The sequence below is a fragment of the Ptychodera flava genome, chromosome 1, assembly GCF_041260155.1.
Source record: "Ptychodera flava strain L36383 chromosome 1, AS_Pfla_20210202, whole genome shotgun sequence".
Classification (NCBI taxonomy): domain Eukaryota; kingdom Metazoa; phylum Hemichordata; class Enteropneusta; family Ptychoderidae; genus Ptychodera; species Ptychodera flava.
Genome location: NC_091928.1, coordinates 35,513,747 through 35,530,947, shown reverse-complemented (window position 1 = coordinate 35,530,947; position 17,201 = coordinate 35,513,747). Strand labels below are relative to the sequence as shown.

Here is a 17,201-nt window from a genome sequence, read left to right as displayed (position 1 = left end):
GATTGCGACGTGTTTTTACGGAGTAAACGTTATAAGAGAGATAGAATTAACAAAAAGTAAATTCAGATCATCTAAAATTACTAAAGTCTAAATTTCATGTGACAGTTTGTGGAGTCTGAACTTAAAACCGTTCTGTCCTTGAACAAAAACACTTGATCCAGTCCCGTCTGGCATCTACAGCTATAGTGTAAAAGCGCACCAGCTGAGAGTACCTGTATTATTTATAGTGAGCTAAGGGGTCTTCATTACACCAGTTGACCATAGTTCGAAGCCACAACATGATGACTAACAGCTGATATCTTCCTGTCTACATTGTGGTATTTTTTTCCGTCACCTTGACACCATGGCGGGTATCCTGAAGAAGCAGATCACAAAACACCTTTCTAAGTGAGTATTCGCTAACGTTCTTGACGACATCGCGCAGTGCAAAGTTAAACGGTCGACACACCTCGACCGTTGGGGCAACTTTGATCGTTGATCGTGAGGTCACGCATATCACAGTTCGTTCACACCGAATCCCTTGTCTGTGGAGAGCTTAGAATGTCCCCTCCTATCGACAATATGCCGTAAAATATTTTACAAGATATTAATTTAATTTGTAGAAGTGCTATTTGGTTTTATCGACGATCAATAGACGAGGTTGGCTTCACAGAGCATAGTGTCGATCGGGCATGTCTGTATGGAATCCCGAAATACAAGGACGGCAAATCGCAGCCCGATAACGTTTTCGTGTGTAATATGTGTACTGTACGTCCGCATACATTGGATTATTTAGTTAGATTGGTATGCGTCTGTTTACGTTGCAGTGATATTAATAGGGTTATGTAATACTGCATACATTCTTTGACAGTCTAATTTCAATTTCCCGGAATATACCGATAAATGTCCATCGAATTTCCTGCCTTTTCACAAGCGGTGTTGTGTTAACTCTCCACGAAAAATATGTGTCAAGGCCTCCAGTCGGATGCCATCAGCGTCAGAAAACGAGATTTCAGCACCACTTTTCTGACAACAGATTTTTGTTGTCTTGCAGTATCCCTTTTTTGCCGCGCACCTTCCCCCTTGGAGGTTAATGTGTGACCAGAGGTGCTTGACTCGAATGTGACCTGTGTAAATAAGGTCAAACTTACGAGTACAGGTCGTGACCTTTAAACTCACTATCACTGCATCTTACAAGGAGTGGTCGATGAGCGCCACTCTAAACAATCTAAGCTACAGCAGTAACTAACTTGAGGATTAATGTCCAACCAAAATGGTACTGACATCCAGCAATTATTGACCAGAAAATATTTTGGGAAGTTCAACTGATTAAGATGATAATTGACTGGATATAATAGTTTCTGTCAGACCTTCTGGAGGGTTTTAGACTGTTCAGGTGCCACCATTGACATTTATAAAAAATTGCTTGTCCCTGGTTGCCACACAGTGTAAATGTAAATTTATCCTTTATCAGTGTCATACTTACCTTGACACTTATAAATCAAATCTTGAAGGACAAAACTCAAAATTTAATCGTTATTTAGGAATTTTACAAAAGTACTTCTTTTCAATGGTGTTACAAATTTTACAACGAGCGTTAAGCCTTTGAGTGCCAAAGTCTATTTTTGTTGCCTTTATACAATAAACCGCCAAACAAATTCTTTCAGATCTACAGTGTAGACAATTTTTTTTCTGATTTTTATCAAAATTTTGATCAAAAAGTGTAGTCCATGAAAATTTATGGCCATTTGGTCCAAAATCTTGGAAAAAATTACAGAAAAATTCATAAAAATTGGTAAAATATTGCCCTGATATTTTGGGGGAAAATTACAGTGCTCGAAGGGTTAAGTTGGCGTCATCATCATCCTCTGCTGAAAATGAGGCTACTCAGCTTCAGCGTCATATCAGAAGAATGCCTATGTGACTGTGCCTGATGAAGAATATGTAAATGACAAAATTTGCCCACAAGATGAAAAAAAAACAACTGTACTCTCTGAATTTTCTATTCAATTGTAAAATTGGTTCACAAGTAATAGTTTTTTGACGGAAATATCCTACAAAGACCCATTTTACAGTAGTGTTTGTAATTTTCAGCCTATGATCCATTGCAGTGTTTGTTGGTGTCTTGGTAACTTGTATGTTAAAAAAGTCTGAAATGTGTAAAACTCACCACGTGGGGATGTGATAGCACAAACTATAGAAAACATGAGAAATCATGTACTTTAATAACTATAAATTAGGGACTGTCTCAGATTGTCGCATAAGTTCAAGAAACGAAATTCCGCCTTCCCCTAAACGAAAGTTCACAAACGAGCTGGAAACAGTTACAGCAAAATTTGTCGGTACAAGTGTGCAGTTTTTGTTCATTATTACATAACAATGTAAAGACAACTTGTGATCGTGCGAAAGTGAATGTCACTAATTGAATGGAGGTCAAACCCCTACCCCCGTAAACGAACATATTTCGCTTTTTAAACTTATACGACAATCTGAGACTGTCCCTTATGACCCGAACAGTCGGTGTTATTTTGATTTCAAGGAACAACAACAAACATGCAGCATTCGCATGCATGGCTAAAAATGCTGAGGATGAGGGTGACCCTTTTAAGATGTGGAATGAAACAATTATAGGGGCTGACTGTCAAAGGTCAACTATTTTTCATGAAAATGATGCTGTCTTTTTGGATTGCTGTTTTGCTACACATTTCCCAAATGTAGAGTGAATGGAGTACACATGTGTAACCTTTTACCCTAGCCGATTGTAATCGCCTACCCAGGATAAAATGTAACGGGATCTTTGCTTAGAGGAGAAGGGGTTGTGCGCAATATAAACCTAGGTTACATCTTTCCAATGTATTTGTATCTTGGTGCAACTTTCTTGAAACAAACTATCTTTGAGTGTCTATACTGTTATAGAAACTCTATTTGACCCTTTTTTCACCTCTTGTACAAGCCGGGTATACAAGTATCTTTTGGCCAGTCTGATGTGAGGGCATATAATTACTGGAGAAGCAGAGGTTAAAGGGGAAAGGTCAACCTGTGAAAGTTTACAAGCCATGGAGTTCTGCTTATGTACAATCTTGTGTGCAGACAGCAGCAGAATGAATACTTAATTTCAAACTATTATACTTCCTGTGTTGCCTGGCGGTCAGATTTTTACTGTACAAGACAAGAGTTGTGTACAGTGGTGAATTCGTATCTTGTACGTCTTCAGTATGCAGACACTGCATTGCATTGATGCTCTGAATTCATGGCATGTCTCCTGCCTCCATGATATCATCGTTTTTTTTTTATTTGAAATTCTAGAATTTTACCTCCTTCAAAGGGTCTAAGCCCTGCATACGTTCACGGCATTTGCCATTACTGGAATGTGTATTTGGGAACTGTTGCCTGAGACTGTCTGCTCCAGGATAGTTTAGAATCTGGTCGGTCGTTTTGTTGTGTGCATGTGTTTATGTACATTGTACTGTACACATGTGCCTGAGTGTAATGTGTGCCAAAGAATTTTCCTATTATAACTACATAATTACACACAACAATATGATCCCATATTGACACTGTGGTAACTATGTACTTTTAAAATTAATGTTTTTACAAGCCTACTAGATGATGGGTGAATAAAACCAGATAACTATTGACCTGTGATTTGACAAATGTTTTGTTGTTGTTCCAGTGGCAGGAATTGTGTTGTCTGTACGCTGTGTAATTCACTGGAACATTGAAGTGTATTGTACATCAATAGTTTGACCAGATTTGCAGATCAGAGAGGTTGAGCATCATATCTAATAATCATAGGTGACTGAGAAAATGATTCATTTTCTTGTTTTTTTCAAATAAAGATCTGGATTTTAAAATTCGATTATACGGAAAGCCTCTTCTTTTTACAAAACAAAAACCAAAACGTAAGCTTTATATACGATTGTTGTTCCAAAATGGTACACAAAAAAACGCATCAGGAAATTGTCACGTTTCTGAAATTGCCTTAGTTTAAGAGGCTTATTTGATTAACTGCATTGGGGAAAATCCTTACACCACCAGCCGATATTAATCTACATTTATTTTCCTTCCAAAATATTCCTGTGATATGTCGGATTGAGTAAAGTTCATTGACCCCCTCTCAAGTGTCTGCCTGCCTCAGAGCTGAAACAACAGGACGTAGTAGCGGGGTTGATTTTGATGCTGCTGCAAATGGAATATCCAGGTTCTTGATAGAGTCTTTATGGGAATTGAATGAATGAAGGGATGGTTTTCCAACATGGTTTTTCTTCTGAACTGTACGTCATCCCATTCTTTAAGGTAGCTGTGTTATTTTCAGGAGGAGGTGTGGACCAGTGCTCTGGGAAATGGGGGAAAATTAACATGTTTAAGTTTCACAAATATCAGGAAGAGACTGGAGTGAGTTTAATGTCAGGATTACAAACGAAGGGTATGCTTAATAAATTGAAAAAGAAGTACAATGTAGCTGTAGCAAAAACATGTATTTTGTGTTTTCTGAAATTATTTTAGAGTTTGCAGAATGCTTGAACAATTATTGATAATGCTTTCAGTAGAAATTTATACATATTGGGACAAAAGCTACACATTTTGCCAATTTTATTTCCATGATTTTATATTGTTTCTACAACTGTCCCTCAATAAAGTATTCGTACACATTCATTCATTGGGTACAATGTGCTGTCCTACACTGTTGACAAATGAATGAGGTTGACAAATAAACTCAACTCCAGATTAGAATTCATTTGTCAGCAGTGACGTCGGACATTTTGACATAGTTTTTGAAGTAGAGCAAGAATGTGTATCATAGAAAAACACAGGAGAAATGATGGGAAATACTTTATTTAGCAACGGCTATACTGGATATGATATCCAAGATCATGAGGTTATTGCAAAATTACCACAGAGGATGCACTAGGACTTTGATGCGGTGTATCGGAATGGATTGGAGGCAGTACATGTACATGGCTCCAACATCAAAGTTCATCCTTTGTGGTGTTTCTGTAATAACCTTATTATTGTACATCTTATACAGTATTTGTGACATTGGCATCACATTGGCTGAGTAATGTGAGACATGTTCTAGCTATTCTATAGTGAATGTGAGGAGACAGTCGCAGAATTCTCCACACTTGTGGGGGGGCGGGGGGGTGGGGGGGGGGGGTGGTGACTACCTGTACAAATGGTAAACGTTATGGCATAGGTGTTCTATACAGCTTTTTAGTGCACACACACAATTCTATCGTTCTCCGAATGGTTATGGACAATAATAACACCAATTTATACACCTGCGTCTGTAACCTTATGGATTTTCGTCATATACTTAAGGTTTGCTATCAGAGGATGTGGGGGTCTGATAACTTTGACATGGAGAACAATAATTTTAGGTGTTGTTGGATCCCATTTGACCTTTGACCTCGTAACACCTTTACATCAATGCATAGAAAAACAAAAGGATTTTACAATTTTTTTACAAAAAATAGACATAAAACATTCTGTACTTCACGCAGTGAATAGTGGACAGTCCTAAATTTTGAATTGGGGCAAAATTATCCCCGGTATGCTGAACTGCAGTTTCTACTACATACATGTACCGTACATTTTACAGATTACACTATATTCTCACTCTCATCATCATTATGTGACAGGTAAAGTTTCAAAAAGGCTGTCACAAATTTGACTCCAAAATTCTTTGTATTGAAAAAATGTTAATTTTGCCCGTGTTTCTGTTCACTGTTTGCTCTTTACCCTACTACCCTGCTTTTGGATAGAATGGAAATCGTGCAGCTAGATTTTACGCTTGCGTGCATGTATGTGCCAAATTTAACATGTTGCCCGTAGGTGTGCAACCTGGTGTGTGTACATGTAAACACTGTTAATTCTGACTGGAGAAACAAACAGTTTTTTTAATGCTGTACATGTATTTTGTCAGGTGATTTTCCCGTATGAAATTTTTCCCATCCATGGAAAAGGAAACACCCTGTGTCAACTACTCCCCCCTCCCTGGATGAACTGCAAATTTTACAAGAGGACTTGCCTCTTGCCATGATCCATTATTGAACACCCTGCATAAGTGGATGCCTTGTCTAGTGTGTGCAACACATTCTGAATGGTGAACACAGTATTAATGGTACATGTATGCGTTGAGTTTGGTCCCATTTTGATATGCAACTGAAATCATCAAAAATGTATGGAAATAGTAACGTAGAGGCTTCCGATCGCACACTCGTGTATTGTCACAGCTTTATCATTGATATTCAATATTAACATCTTATGGGCCATACTTCAAGCTGAGCTTAGTTGCTGGCTATATATATTGAAATTTTTTCGTATTGAAGCATGTTATAGATTTTGTCTTCTTCTATTGGTGTGGTTAGTTGTATCTTTGTTCATTGGGAATTGAGGTGAATTTACATTGATCGTGATGTCCTGCTGTGTACCAGGCATGGTACATGTATATCAGATCTCGCGGATATGAAGAGCTCCATTGAATTATTTACATGGTATGACTCATGGAAAAGTGCCCTGGGGGTGGCTGTCACAGTACATCAGTATGATGTTGGGGAATTTTGCGCTTTTTGCTGAAATATGTATCGCGACCAAATATCAAACGCTACACTGTGTATAGCACAGCTATGAAATTTTGGCGATCCATTGGAATGCAGTGTATCCATACCATTTCATGGCATCGTTTTGCAGCCCTGGAACGTAGATACACCATATGTCACACGTTCCCAGGGTCAAATGACATCCCTGTCTCTTTCAAAACCCCTGCAAATTCAATTCTTCGGCTACCCTGCAGATACATTTTAAGTGTGTACACAGTTGTGAAACTGTTACCACGGTAACAGCCATACAAATGAGGAATATGACCTTGGTATCTACTATAGTGTAGTCAGTCGGTAATGCTTGGGACAAATTTGCAATTCTTTTGCGGGACGTTCTCAGCTGATTGTCTAATGTTATTGTTCCACTTTGAACTGTACCAGTATAGTACAGTGATGTACATGTGGCTGTGCATGCAGCCATCCATATTCTACTCATATCATAAGCCTTCTTTGCTACATCAGATACAGATGATTCAGATATTATGAGTTAACGGTACCTTAGTTTTGTGAAACTAATTTATAATAAAATAATACAAAAGTTGATTAACAACTGATGCATGTTGTCCCCAAAATGTGCAAAATGTCCCCCAAAATAAATAGTAGTGAGACACATTGCTGCGGATCCGTAGCCCTACCACTCCCTTAGCTGGTTGTGTTGGGGGAGTGGGTCCCCCAACACAACCAGCAAAGGGAGTGGTAGGGCTACGGATCGGCAGCAATGGGACACAGTGTTCCCTGGTTAACATTCCTGGCTGCAACGCTGCTATACAAGAGCATTGATTCTCTTTTCTACAGCTTTTGAATCCCGGTTTTGAATCTAACATGGATGTATGATTTATCTGTAAAAATAGCGTCAATGACACTGTAGCGCCCATCCTGGACTATTTAGTGTTTGTTCTCTGGTCAGATATTTGAACATGTGTGAAAGGGATAAAGTGCATGAAGTGAAATACTTAAATGAAATGTACTGGAGACAGTGAAATATGTTTAATGTAATTATTCAGAATATAAAATGGAAAAAATACAGAATTAGATATATCGAATACTGTGTACAACCATTAACTCAACAAGTCATTTACAAAGACATAGTCCCCACTTGTAATAGGAGTATTACAGGGCTCCCGGCTACCTATTCGCCAATTCGCCAAATGCGAAAGAAAGTTAAAAATGGCTACAAAAATTCCTGTTTGGCGAATGTAGTGGCTATTGAATTCTTAGACCTCCTCAACAGAAAACTACACCTAACAATAAAATGTTGTAAGATGTTGAAACAGTTTACCCTCCTTTCTACAAAGTTGCAATGTATTGAAACAGTTTAATCTCCTTTCTACAAAGTTACAAATTCCCTGGTACGTAAAACAAACACTGTTGCTGTTCGATACTACAATACATCACGAACGTAACGTCCATGAATACACTGAGGCCTGCTTTGCTTCTGTGAGTCCTGGGTCATCCTTGAGTTATCAAAAGTTTTACCTTCTTTGCTGTATCAAAATTTGGCCTGCAACTACTCAGTTTGATAGTAAAAACCATAATTTCAAAGGAAACTTTCACAAACGGAGCCATAATACAAAGGACAAGGAGAAAATCTGAGGTTTTCTGAAAGGTCAAGTCTAGGTCATCTCATCATGTGATGTCATGCATGAAGACCCCCTAATTACACAATTATGGTTCCCAAGAAACCACCTAGGGTGGTCCAATAGGTGAAAGGTAATTTTGCTGCCTTCCAATTTAAATGGCATTCAGCTTGACTGACTCCCATTCGGCCTACTTTCAAACTGCTATAACTTATACAAGAAATTATGTGATTCTGAATGATTTTAATATTTTTGTAGATTCCACCAGTTTAATGATCTAGAAGTGAACATCATCAGACATTTCTTGATGATATCAAAATATCAAATGAAAATATATCTGGGCTAAAATGTTATCATAATCATTAAAACAATGAATGCCCTCAAACAGTGAGTAATTTAAATGAACATATATCGTTGTGTCTTGTTTTACAAGAGTTTTGTTTGGCCCAGCCCTTTTTGTCTCAAGAAAAGTACTTATACTCAAGATGCTATTTCAGCCTGCTTGATCACAACTATGACATACAAGTAAAACCGGGGCCTTAAATACCACAATAATCGTATCTACACTGCCATTGTGCTATACCATAAATGCTGTCTTCTGCATGGAAAATTGTTTTACTTGTGTGGCTCAAACATTTAGGTTATGGAAGACTGCATAAATTTGCCACAAGAGAAGCCTGTAACTTATGACAAGCTATCATACTGTGAATACTAACTGAATGTGGCAGAAATATTCAATCTGTACCTCTTGTAATATACACTTAACATTGCTACCAGATTTTTAGAATTCAATTGCTACCTAATTTTATTTCTGGTGTTTAAAGTTAACCACCAAAAATGATTTCTATCCCTGAAAAGTCATAAAAACACAGATTATAAATGCAAAAACTAAACACATATTTCTTTAATGTAAAAACCATCATGAACATCATACAAAACATCTTGATTTGTAAAATTAGGGACTCCTGAATGCCGAGAAAGCTGTTGCCACACTTGAGATCATAAACTGGCTAAAAGTTACTCAAAATGGCTAAAAGATTTTTGATTTGGCTAATGATGTGGCTAATCATTTTGGTGACTTAGGGGGAGCCCTGGTATTAGTCTTGATGGGGCAGGAAATGTGGTCATTAAGAAGTATCACTGGAGTGTATATGTTGAGATCTATGGGCACATAGGTCTATGTCGTTGTTCCCAATTTGAAAAACATGAGGCATGTCTAAGTTATGGTTCTAAATCGGGAAAAAAGATCAGACCTCAAGAAGTATTGGCCAGCCAAGAAATACATATGCGCATAATAAATGAGGTACAAGATGTGACATCTTAAGGTCTAATATCCTATCAAAATTGGAGGTATAGAACTTGTGGTTACTGAAATATGCATATATATGTATAATCAAGGTCAAAGGTCATCGAGGTCACATGACATTTTGAAAAAAAAAATTATATTGCTAATTAATCCCTATATGCCAAAAAATCAGATCTCTAGCTCTATTCGCTTGCCCAGAATTAGATGTGTACATAATTAATGAGGTAAAGCGTGTGTTGTCATAAGGTCTCCCATCCTACTAAATACAAAGGACATAGCACTTGTGGTTACTTATTTATTGACATAAACATATATTTTAGGTAAAAGGTCACCGAGGTCACGTGACATTTTGTCAAAAAAATTGTTTTGCTAAGTTATCCCTATATACCAAAAATCAGACCTCTAGCTCTATTGGCTCGCTCAAAATTAGATATGTGCATAATTAATGAGGTACAATATGTGGCGTCATAAGCTGTCCCATCATACCATACATGAAGGCTGTAGCACTTGTGGTTACTGAGTTATGGACAAATATGTATATTTGAGGTCAAAGGTCACCGAGGTCACGTGACATTTTGTCAAAAAAATTGTATTGCTAAGTTATCCCTATATACCAAAAATCAGACCTCTAGCTCTATTGGCTCGCTCAAAATTAGATATGTGCATAATTAATGAGGTACAACATGTGGCGTCATAAGGTGTCCCATCATACCATACATGAAGGCTGTAGCACTTGTGGTTACTGAGTTATGGACAAATATGTATATTTGAGGTCAAAGGTCACCGAGGTCATGTTACATTTTGTCAAAAAAATTGTATTGCTAAGTTATCCCTATATACCAAAAATCAGACCTCTAGCTCTATTGGCTCGCTCAAAATTAGATATGCACATAATTAATGAGGTACAATATGTGGCGTCATAAGGTGTCCCATCATACCATACATGAAGGCTGTAGCACTTGTGGTTACTGAGTTATGGACAAATATGTATATTTGAGGTCAAAGGTCACCGAGGTCACGTGACATTTTGTCAAAAAAATTCTCTCCTATAGTTATCCCTATATACCAAAAATCAGACCTCCAGCTCTATTGGCTCGCTCAAAATTAGATATGCACATAAGTAATGAGGTACAATATGTGGCGTCATAAGGTGTCCCATCATACCATACATGAAGGCTGTAGCACTTGTGGTTACTGAGTTATGGACAAATATGTATATTTGAGGTCAAAGGTCACCGAGGTCACGTGACATTTTGTCAAAAAAATTGTTTTGCTAAGTTATCCCTATATACCAAAAATCAGACCTCTAGCTCTATTGGCTCGCTCAAAATTAGATATGTGCATAATTAATGAGGTACAATATGTGGCGTCATAAGCTGTCCCATCATACCATATATGAAGGGTGGTAGCACTTGTGGTTACTGAGTTATGGACAAATATGTATATTTGAGATCAAAGGTCATCAAGGTCACATGACATTTTGTCAAAATATCCGAGATATCTGCGTGAACGGATGGACTCACGGATGGACAAACAGACGGACATGACCCAATCTATAAGCTCACTGGACTTCATCCGTGGGGACTAAAAATTGTGTCACTGCATCCTTTTTGCAATATGAATACGATGAGAAACTAAATTTTTATTTTTTGTGGCCTTATACATGGGAGTCTATGGAGATCTGCCTTATACATGGGAGTCTATGGACGTGTAAACTAAAAATATGCAAATTTCACCACGATTTGCCCCATTTTGGGAAAGGTCACTCCTATGCACTTCCATACCAAGTTTCAAATCAGTCGGACTTGTGGTTTCAGAGCAGGAGATTTTTTGACCAAAAATGGGAGAAAATTACAAAAAAAATTCATGAAAAATAGCAAGTCCAAGATACTGACCCAAGATGCGCACAATCATTTCATGTCAGCCCAAAGTACTTACATGCTAATTTTTCATGTAATCTGCTCAGTGGTTATTGAGTTTTTTCAATTTTGACTGTTTTTACATTTTTCACTTAATTTGCATATTTTTGGCAATGACAACTTCATTTGAACAAAATCTCATCTACAGCCCATCATCCTGTACACACCAAATATCAAGATGAAATGTGCAGCGGTTTTGGAGTTTTTGATGTTGACGGACAGACATACAGACATACAGACATACAGACATACATACATACATACAGACATTTTCCTAGCCTATAAGAATAGCTTCCATTGCCATATATACATATGGCTATGGGAGCTAATAAAACTCCCGTCCATCCATTTAGATGGTACCAATCGTATTAACCTGTGCAACAGCTGTGGTCTATATTTGCAATTAATTCCACTTTTCCGATGTCAACACCATTATTTTTGAGCAAGGTAGTTGAATGAGTTGTTGACGTAAACTCCTCAGATCTTGCACTTATGCATGGTCCCTTCACAAACTCGTGTTTATTTTGCAATGGATAATATGCCAAGAAAGCCTGACCTGTGCTCATACAAAATTGCTTGATCACAAAGGAATTAAAGTGTAAATATAGAATACAGACACCCAAATAACACCATACAAATGGCCGTTCTAATTTTAAGCAAGTTTTCATGACAGCTGATTAATATTGAAAGCACTTGATGTCAATCATTCAAAATGGTTGCCATGGCACAAAGATTTTATGAGTTGAAGGAAATTTCTAGGAGTGTAAGCAAATAAATGAAGAGGAAAAAATATTGATTTTTAGTCCCCGCTAATAATAATAATATATAGTCCCCGCTAATATTACACTTATACATGTACTTTAGGAGAAATCTGCCGTGTTTTCACCAACTAGGCATTTCTGGCGTCCACCGTTGTAATAACGCAACTCATTATTATAATTGTACGCCGTCCGCACAGCTGATTGGTCCGTGAGCAACGCCATCAACGGCATCAGACTGAGATTCACCTTTTTTCTATGTGGGGACACCGTCCATTATGATAATGAGTTGCGTTATTACAATGGTGGCTACCAGAAACGCCGATGTTGTCAAATCGCAGCAGATTTCTCCTAAAGTTTTCATTTGATCGTGACATGAGAGTGTTTTTTGGACAGTAGAGAGCCTTCCGCGTCGAACGAGGTAACTGACTGTAGGATTCGTGTTTATTTTTCGACTAGAAAGGGCAGTTTTCTTTGCAGGCCGGATAATTCTGTTTCTTACCTGTGTTAGGCTACGGAAGAGAACGTCGGAATGTACATAACTACACTTATACAAACTACCCAGTAACATCACGCCTGTGGACTTCACAGTATTGATAAGGTACTGAACTTAGATGGTAATTTGTCCAGGGGACTAACAGATCAGGTACCAGTTGTAACAGATCAGGTACCAGTTGTAACAGATCAGGTACCAGTTGTAACATAGACCCTCGTTTTTCTCAAGGGTCTATGATCCAACTATTTCTGATGAAGAATTTGGGTCTATGGTTCAGGGAAATGAAGGTAGTCATCACTGAGTGTGCCGCAAAGTGTTCTCAGTAATGGAGGTTGGACTGTGGTTTGGTGTACATGTATGTGTAGCTGTTGGGAAATGGTGTAGAACTACTGTATGTCATTCATTGTTAAATTTGTGCTCTGATCTCTAAACATGTAAATTGCAAACATGCAGAATACTGGGCCCAATTACTCTCGCGCTAATCAGACACTTCCTGTAATGTAGATACCAGTATTATTTACAGCGTAAAAACACATACATTTATGTAAGTACCCCACGGGAAAATATTGAATTTTAATATGGCTGTTAACATGGTGGCAGTACTCTATCACAATTCCTGCTAATTTTTTTCAACTAACCGTTTATTATAAGGTTCCAGTGGCCATAATTCATTTTTCAATATCAGTTTTCAAAATACTGATGCTTTGCTTCAGTAAACATATCCATCCTAGAACACATTAGTCACTGTACAGTTTAATTACTCCAGGTCAGTTCACAAAACGGCATGTGGAACTTTAATTAACACCTAAATTGAACGGTTTTCAAGTCCACATTTAGTTTTAGCAAGGTATGTTGTCAATGCTGATAATAAGCCTGAGCTGCTAATTGAATGTTTAATTGCAAACAAGTTAATGGCGCAATAACAGTGGATACTTTTTCACATAATGGGTTTTCAGTCTCCCTGCTATTAAATCATAATGTGTGTGATTGTAATAATAATAATAATGATACTTTATTTGCCAATTCGAAGAGAAATATTCGAAAAAGGATGTGCCTTGGCACAGTGTAGAGGAGTTAAAGCTCATTTTTTACAGGACATAATCTTTATGGTGCAGCAGTCACATAACTTTGCTTGTGGTTCCATACATGGCTATGGCCAATGTAAGCATGAGACAGATTGGAAGTTAGGAAACAACGGCCACGATGCATACATGTATGTATTGACAAGTTTGGAAACTGATTTCCCTCACAAAAAGGCACAATTTATTCAATAAACCAGCATTGTTGGCTTTCACTCCCATGTCTAAACTCATACCTGTCATCAGTCGATGCTGTTTTATTGAATAAATTGTGCCTTTTTGTGAGGGAAATAAGTCTTGGGAATTGGCAATATTTGTGTATCATGGCCACTTTGTTTCCCAACTTCAATCTTTGTGTTGCTCAGAGGGGCGTTCATTGTGTATGGAATCACAAGCGACAGTGGTACAGCATATTCCAATGTGTGCAGACATGCACTCTGGCAAAGACATGCAGCCGCTTTTTGAAAGTGTTACATGTAAGTGGCATATACTGGGAATTTCAAAAGTGAATAAAAGTTGTAGCTGTGGTATATTTATTTACATATACCGGTACTGGTACCTGCTTTTTAATTAAATTAATTGATTCATTTGTTAATTCCTGTATTCATTTGTTATTCATTCATTCATTCATTCATTCATTCATTCCATGCATTGTCTAATAGGCTCCGGGAAAAGTGCTCATCCAATGACAGGATGAGGTAACCATGATTATTTCTGTGTGAAGGAGAAACCATGATGTAGTGCCTTGCCCAAAGGCAAGACATCATCGTCGTCTGTAGGCCTTACATTCACCATCTTGTGATCGTGAATCCAGTGCATTGAAAAAACTTCTAGAGGTTTTTCCCTCAGCAACCAGTAATTACCTTCATAAGGGTGTAACTTACCCATATTGATATTCACCATTGATGCCATGTAAACAGGCCCACAAGCAGTGCACCATTAATATAACAATTGAGCTTGCGCAAAACCGTGGTGGTGAAAGGGTTTCAAAAGAACCCGTGGTCATGCGTCTAAACAATGACGTACACAACCAAACCGGCCAATACACCATATTTTGTTGACAAACAAATTAAAAAGTCATTTCAGTCCTGTTGCCATGCCATTTTCCTGGATATATCTTCATTTTATCTCTTTACTGGAAAAAAAAAACAACGGTACCGTGTTATCTTAGGAATTTCTTCGCAATTTGTAAACAGTTACTTTTCTTGAAACAAATTTAAGACAGATACCTTACATGTTGTACATGTATACTGATATGTACTATTTTTTCTAGAATGAGATACAAGTAACATACTTTAACACCAGACAATATGTATATATTTGCAGAGAGGGGTTGTAGGAAGTGCACAAGTGTGAGTTTCTTGTTTACAAACAAATTATTTCAGGCACGATAATTAGGTGCATTATATCAACATACAGCCGCAACATTTACAGTTATGCTCAACGGAAAGTAGACGATGAGATTAAATGATACCTTACTCAATTACTAATTTACATCAGACACTTTATTTCTAAAACTACACTAGTACCTCACAATATTGCTTGCGAGCGGCAAGTTCTCAAAGACAAGAATAACAAATACCAGACCTAAATGATTCCTTAACATAACAGTCGCTTGCCTGCTTCTCTGCCGACATGAGTGCCTTATCTCTTTCCACTGGTTTATTGCCGTAATCTTATACCAGATACTAATTACACAGCGACAAAAAGACAACTGTAGTTCTTGCTGAAATGAACGTCATCGCCGGGGTAGACCGGCCGACATTGTTGAGACACTGCTCAGTAAGTGTCAAGTAGATTGGATTTTTCAATCTTTAAAATCATGACTTCTGCTTTTGCCAATTTCATTTTCTTTGACACTAAAATGCCTTAAAACAGATTACCCCTAATTCTTTGTATGAAATGCCTCGACCTAACCCCCCTAATTCTTTGTAAAACAGGTCCACACTTACGATTGATAACAATGGGTATTTTGCCAAACCATGGTGGTGAAAATGTTACAATCAACTGCCACTCTGTAATTTGTGGCAGAGTGAAGATAAGTGTGGACAAAAACATTTGGATAAAACTGACTTAATTTGGCAATGTTATCACGCATGGGGGTCTCTAGCTATGTACCATATCGCCAACTTTACAATTACCTAAGCTACGGATGATTAATGTGAAATACTGTCTATGTGTCCACTGTTCTGTGTATCTCTTCTAGCAGTCAAACAGTGGTGCAACTATTCTCATGCATACTCTTCCAAGTACATTTGATTGGGATGTTTAACGTTTTGTGTTTATTATATCCAATCAAATGAGACTTTGTCTATCTGTTATTCAATGGCTCAAAATTGATGAGGGTCAATTACAGATTTGTATAATCCTCTACAAGATTACTCGCCAAACCAGAGAAACCATATAATTATTGTCTGTCTCAAGATATCTTTGCAAGAGCTTTTCAGACAAAACGTTTGATTCATGAATGATGAAGATGTTTCATTATTTGCCTTTTATATATCTGTTTGAGAGGCACATATGTTACTTCATGCTTCAGCCAATTACAGTTGTCTTTTTGTCGCTGTGTAATTAGTATCGTGGTATAAGATTACGGCAATAAACCAGTGGAAAGAGATAAGGCACTCATGTCGGCAGAGAAGCAGGCAAGCGACTGTTATGTTAAGGAATCATTTAGGTCTGGTATTTGTTATTCTTGTCTTTGAGAACTTGCCGCTCGCAAGCAATATTGTGAGGTACTTGTGTAGTTTTAGAAATAAGTGTCTGATGTAAATTAGTAATTGAGTAAGGTATCATTTAATCTCATCGTCTACTTTCCGTTGAGCATAACTGTAAATTTTATGACATACAGTACATTTATGAGGAACATGTTTAAAGCTTTCATCAAAGGCCAAGATACCTTTTATACAGTGTAATACATTGGTTGTATGGGTCCCATACGACCTTTGAGTGCAGTTTCAATGACTCCCTCCCTTTAATTAAAGCGACAGTCCTCAATCCCTGTTTCAAATTTACAGCTGCAAAACGATGGCACAAATCAATCAGGGCCTTGCAGTATTGTGTGGTCTCATTCAAGTATGATTGATTGATTTATTTATTGTCCTGATCTCTGAAGTTTCACAATCCAGTTCTTGACATGTGGCCCATTTTATAGTAGTCGATACACCATTGATACATATCTGAAAAGTTAAACCATGATTCATAGATAATTCAAGCATAAAGCTTTTATAATGTTATCAGTATTATGGTACAAGTTATCTTTAAATTTTTAATTCCACCCCTTTATACTGTCATAAAATTAGCCGTGTTTGCAGTGTACAAATGTAATAGTAGTAAATGAAGTTGTGAGAATTGCTCGGTGCTAAGTTGAGTAAGTATTGTTATGTAGGGCAGCTGTTGCTTTGTTTCATAAATACATGTAGATGTACTATACCAGCAAAGTGAAAGTGTACTATGTCACACAAATACTGCCAACAAATCTAGCC

At 37.5% G+C, this 17,201-nt stretch overlaps 1 protein-coding gene across 1 annotated transcript in view; it reads left to right on the top strand.

Annotated features, from left to right (window-relative positions):
- The first annotated feature begins 233 nt into the window (after window positions 1-233).
- LOC139136007 (bridge-like lipid transfer protein family member 3B) overlaps window positions 234-17,201 on the top strand; it is a 41,969-nt gene continuing 25,001 nt past the window's right edge. Inside the window, exon 1 of the mRNA XM_070703830.1 lies at window positions 234-387. Coding sequence (XP_070559931.1) covers window positions 344-387 — 44 coding nt within the window. The 5' untranslated portion in view covers window positions 234-343. The remainder of the gene's footprint in view (window positions 388-17,201) is intronic.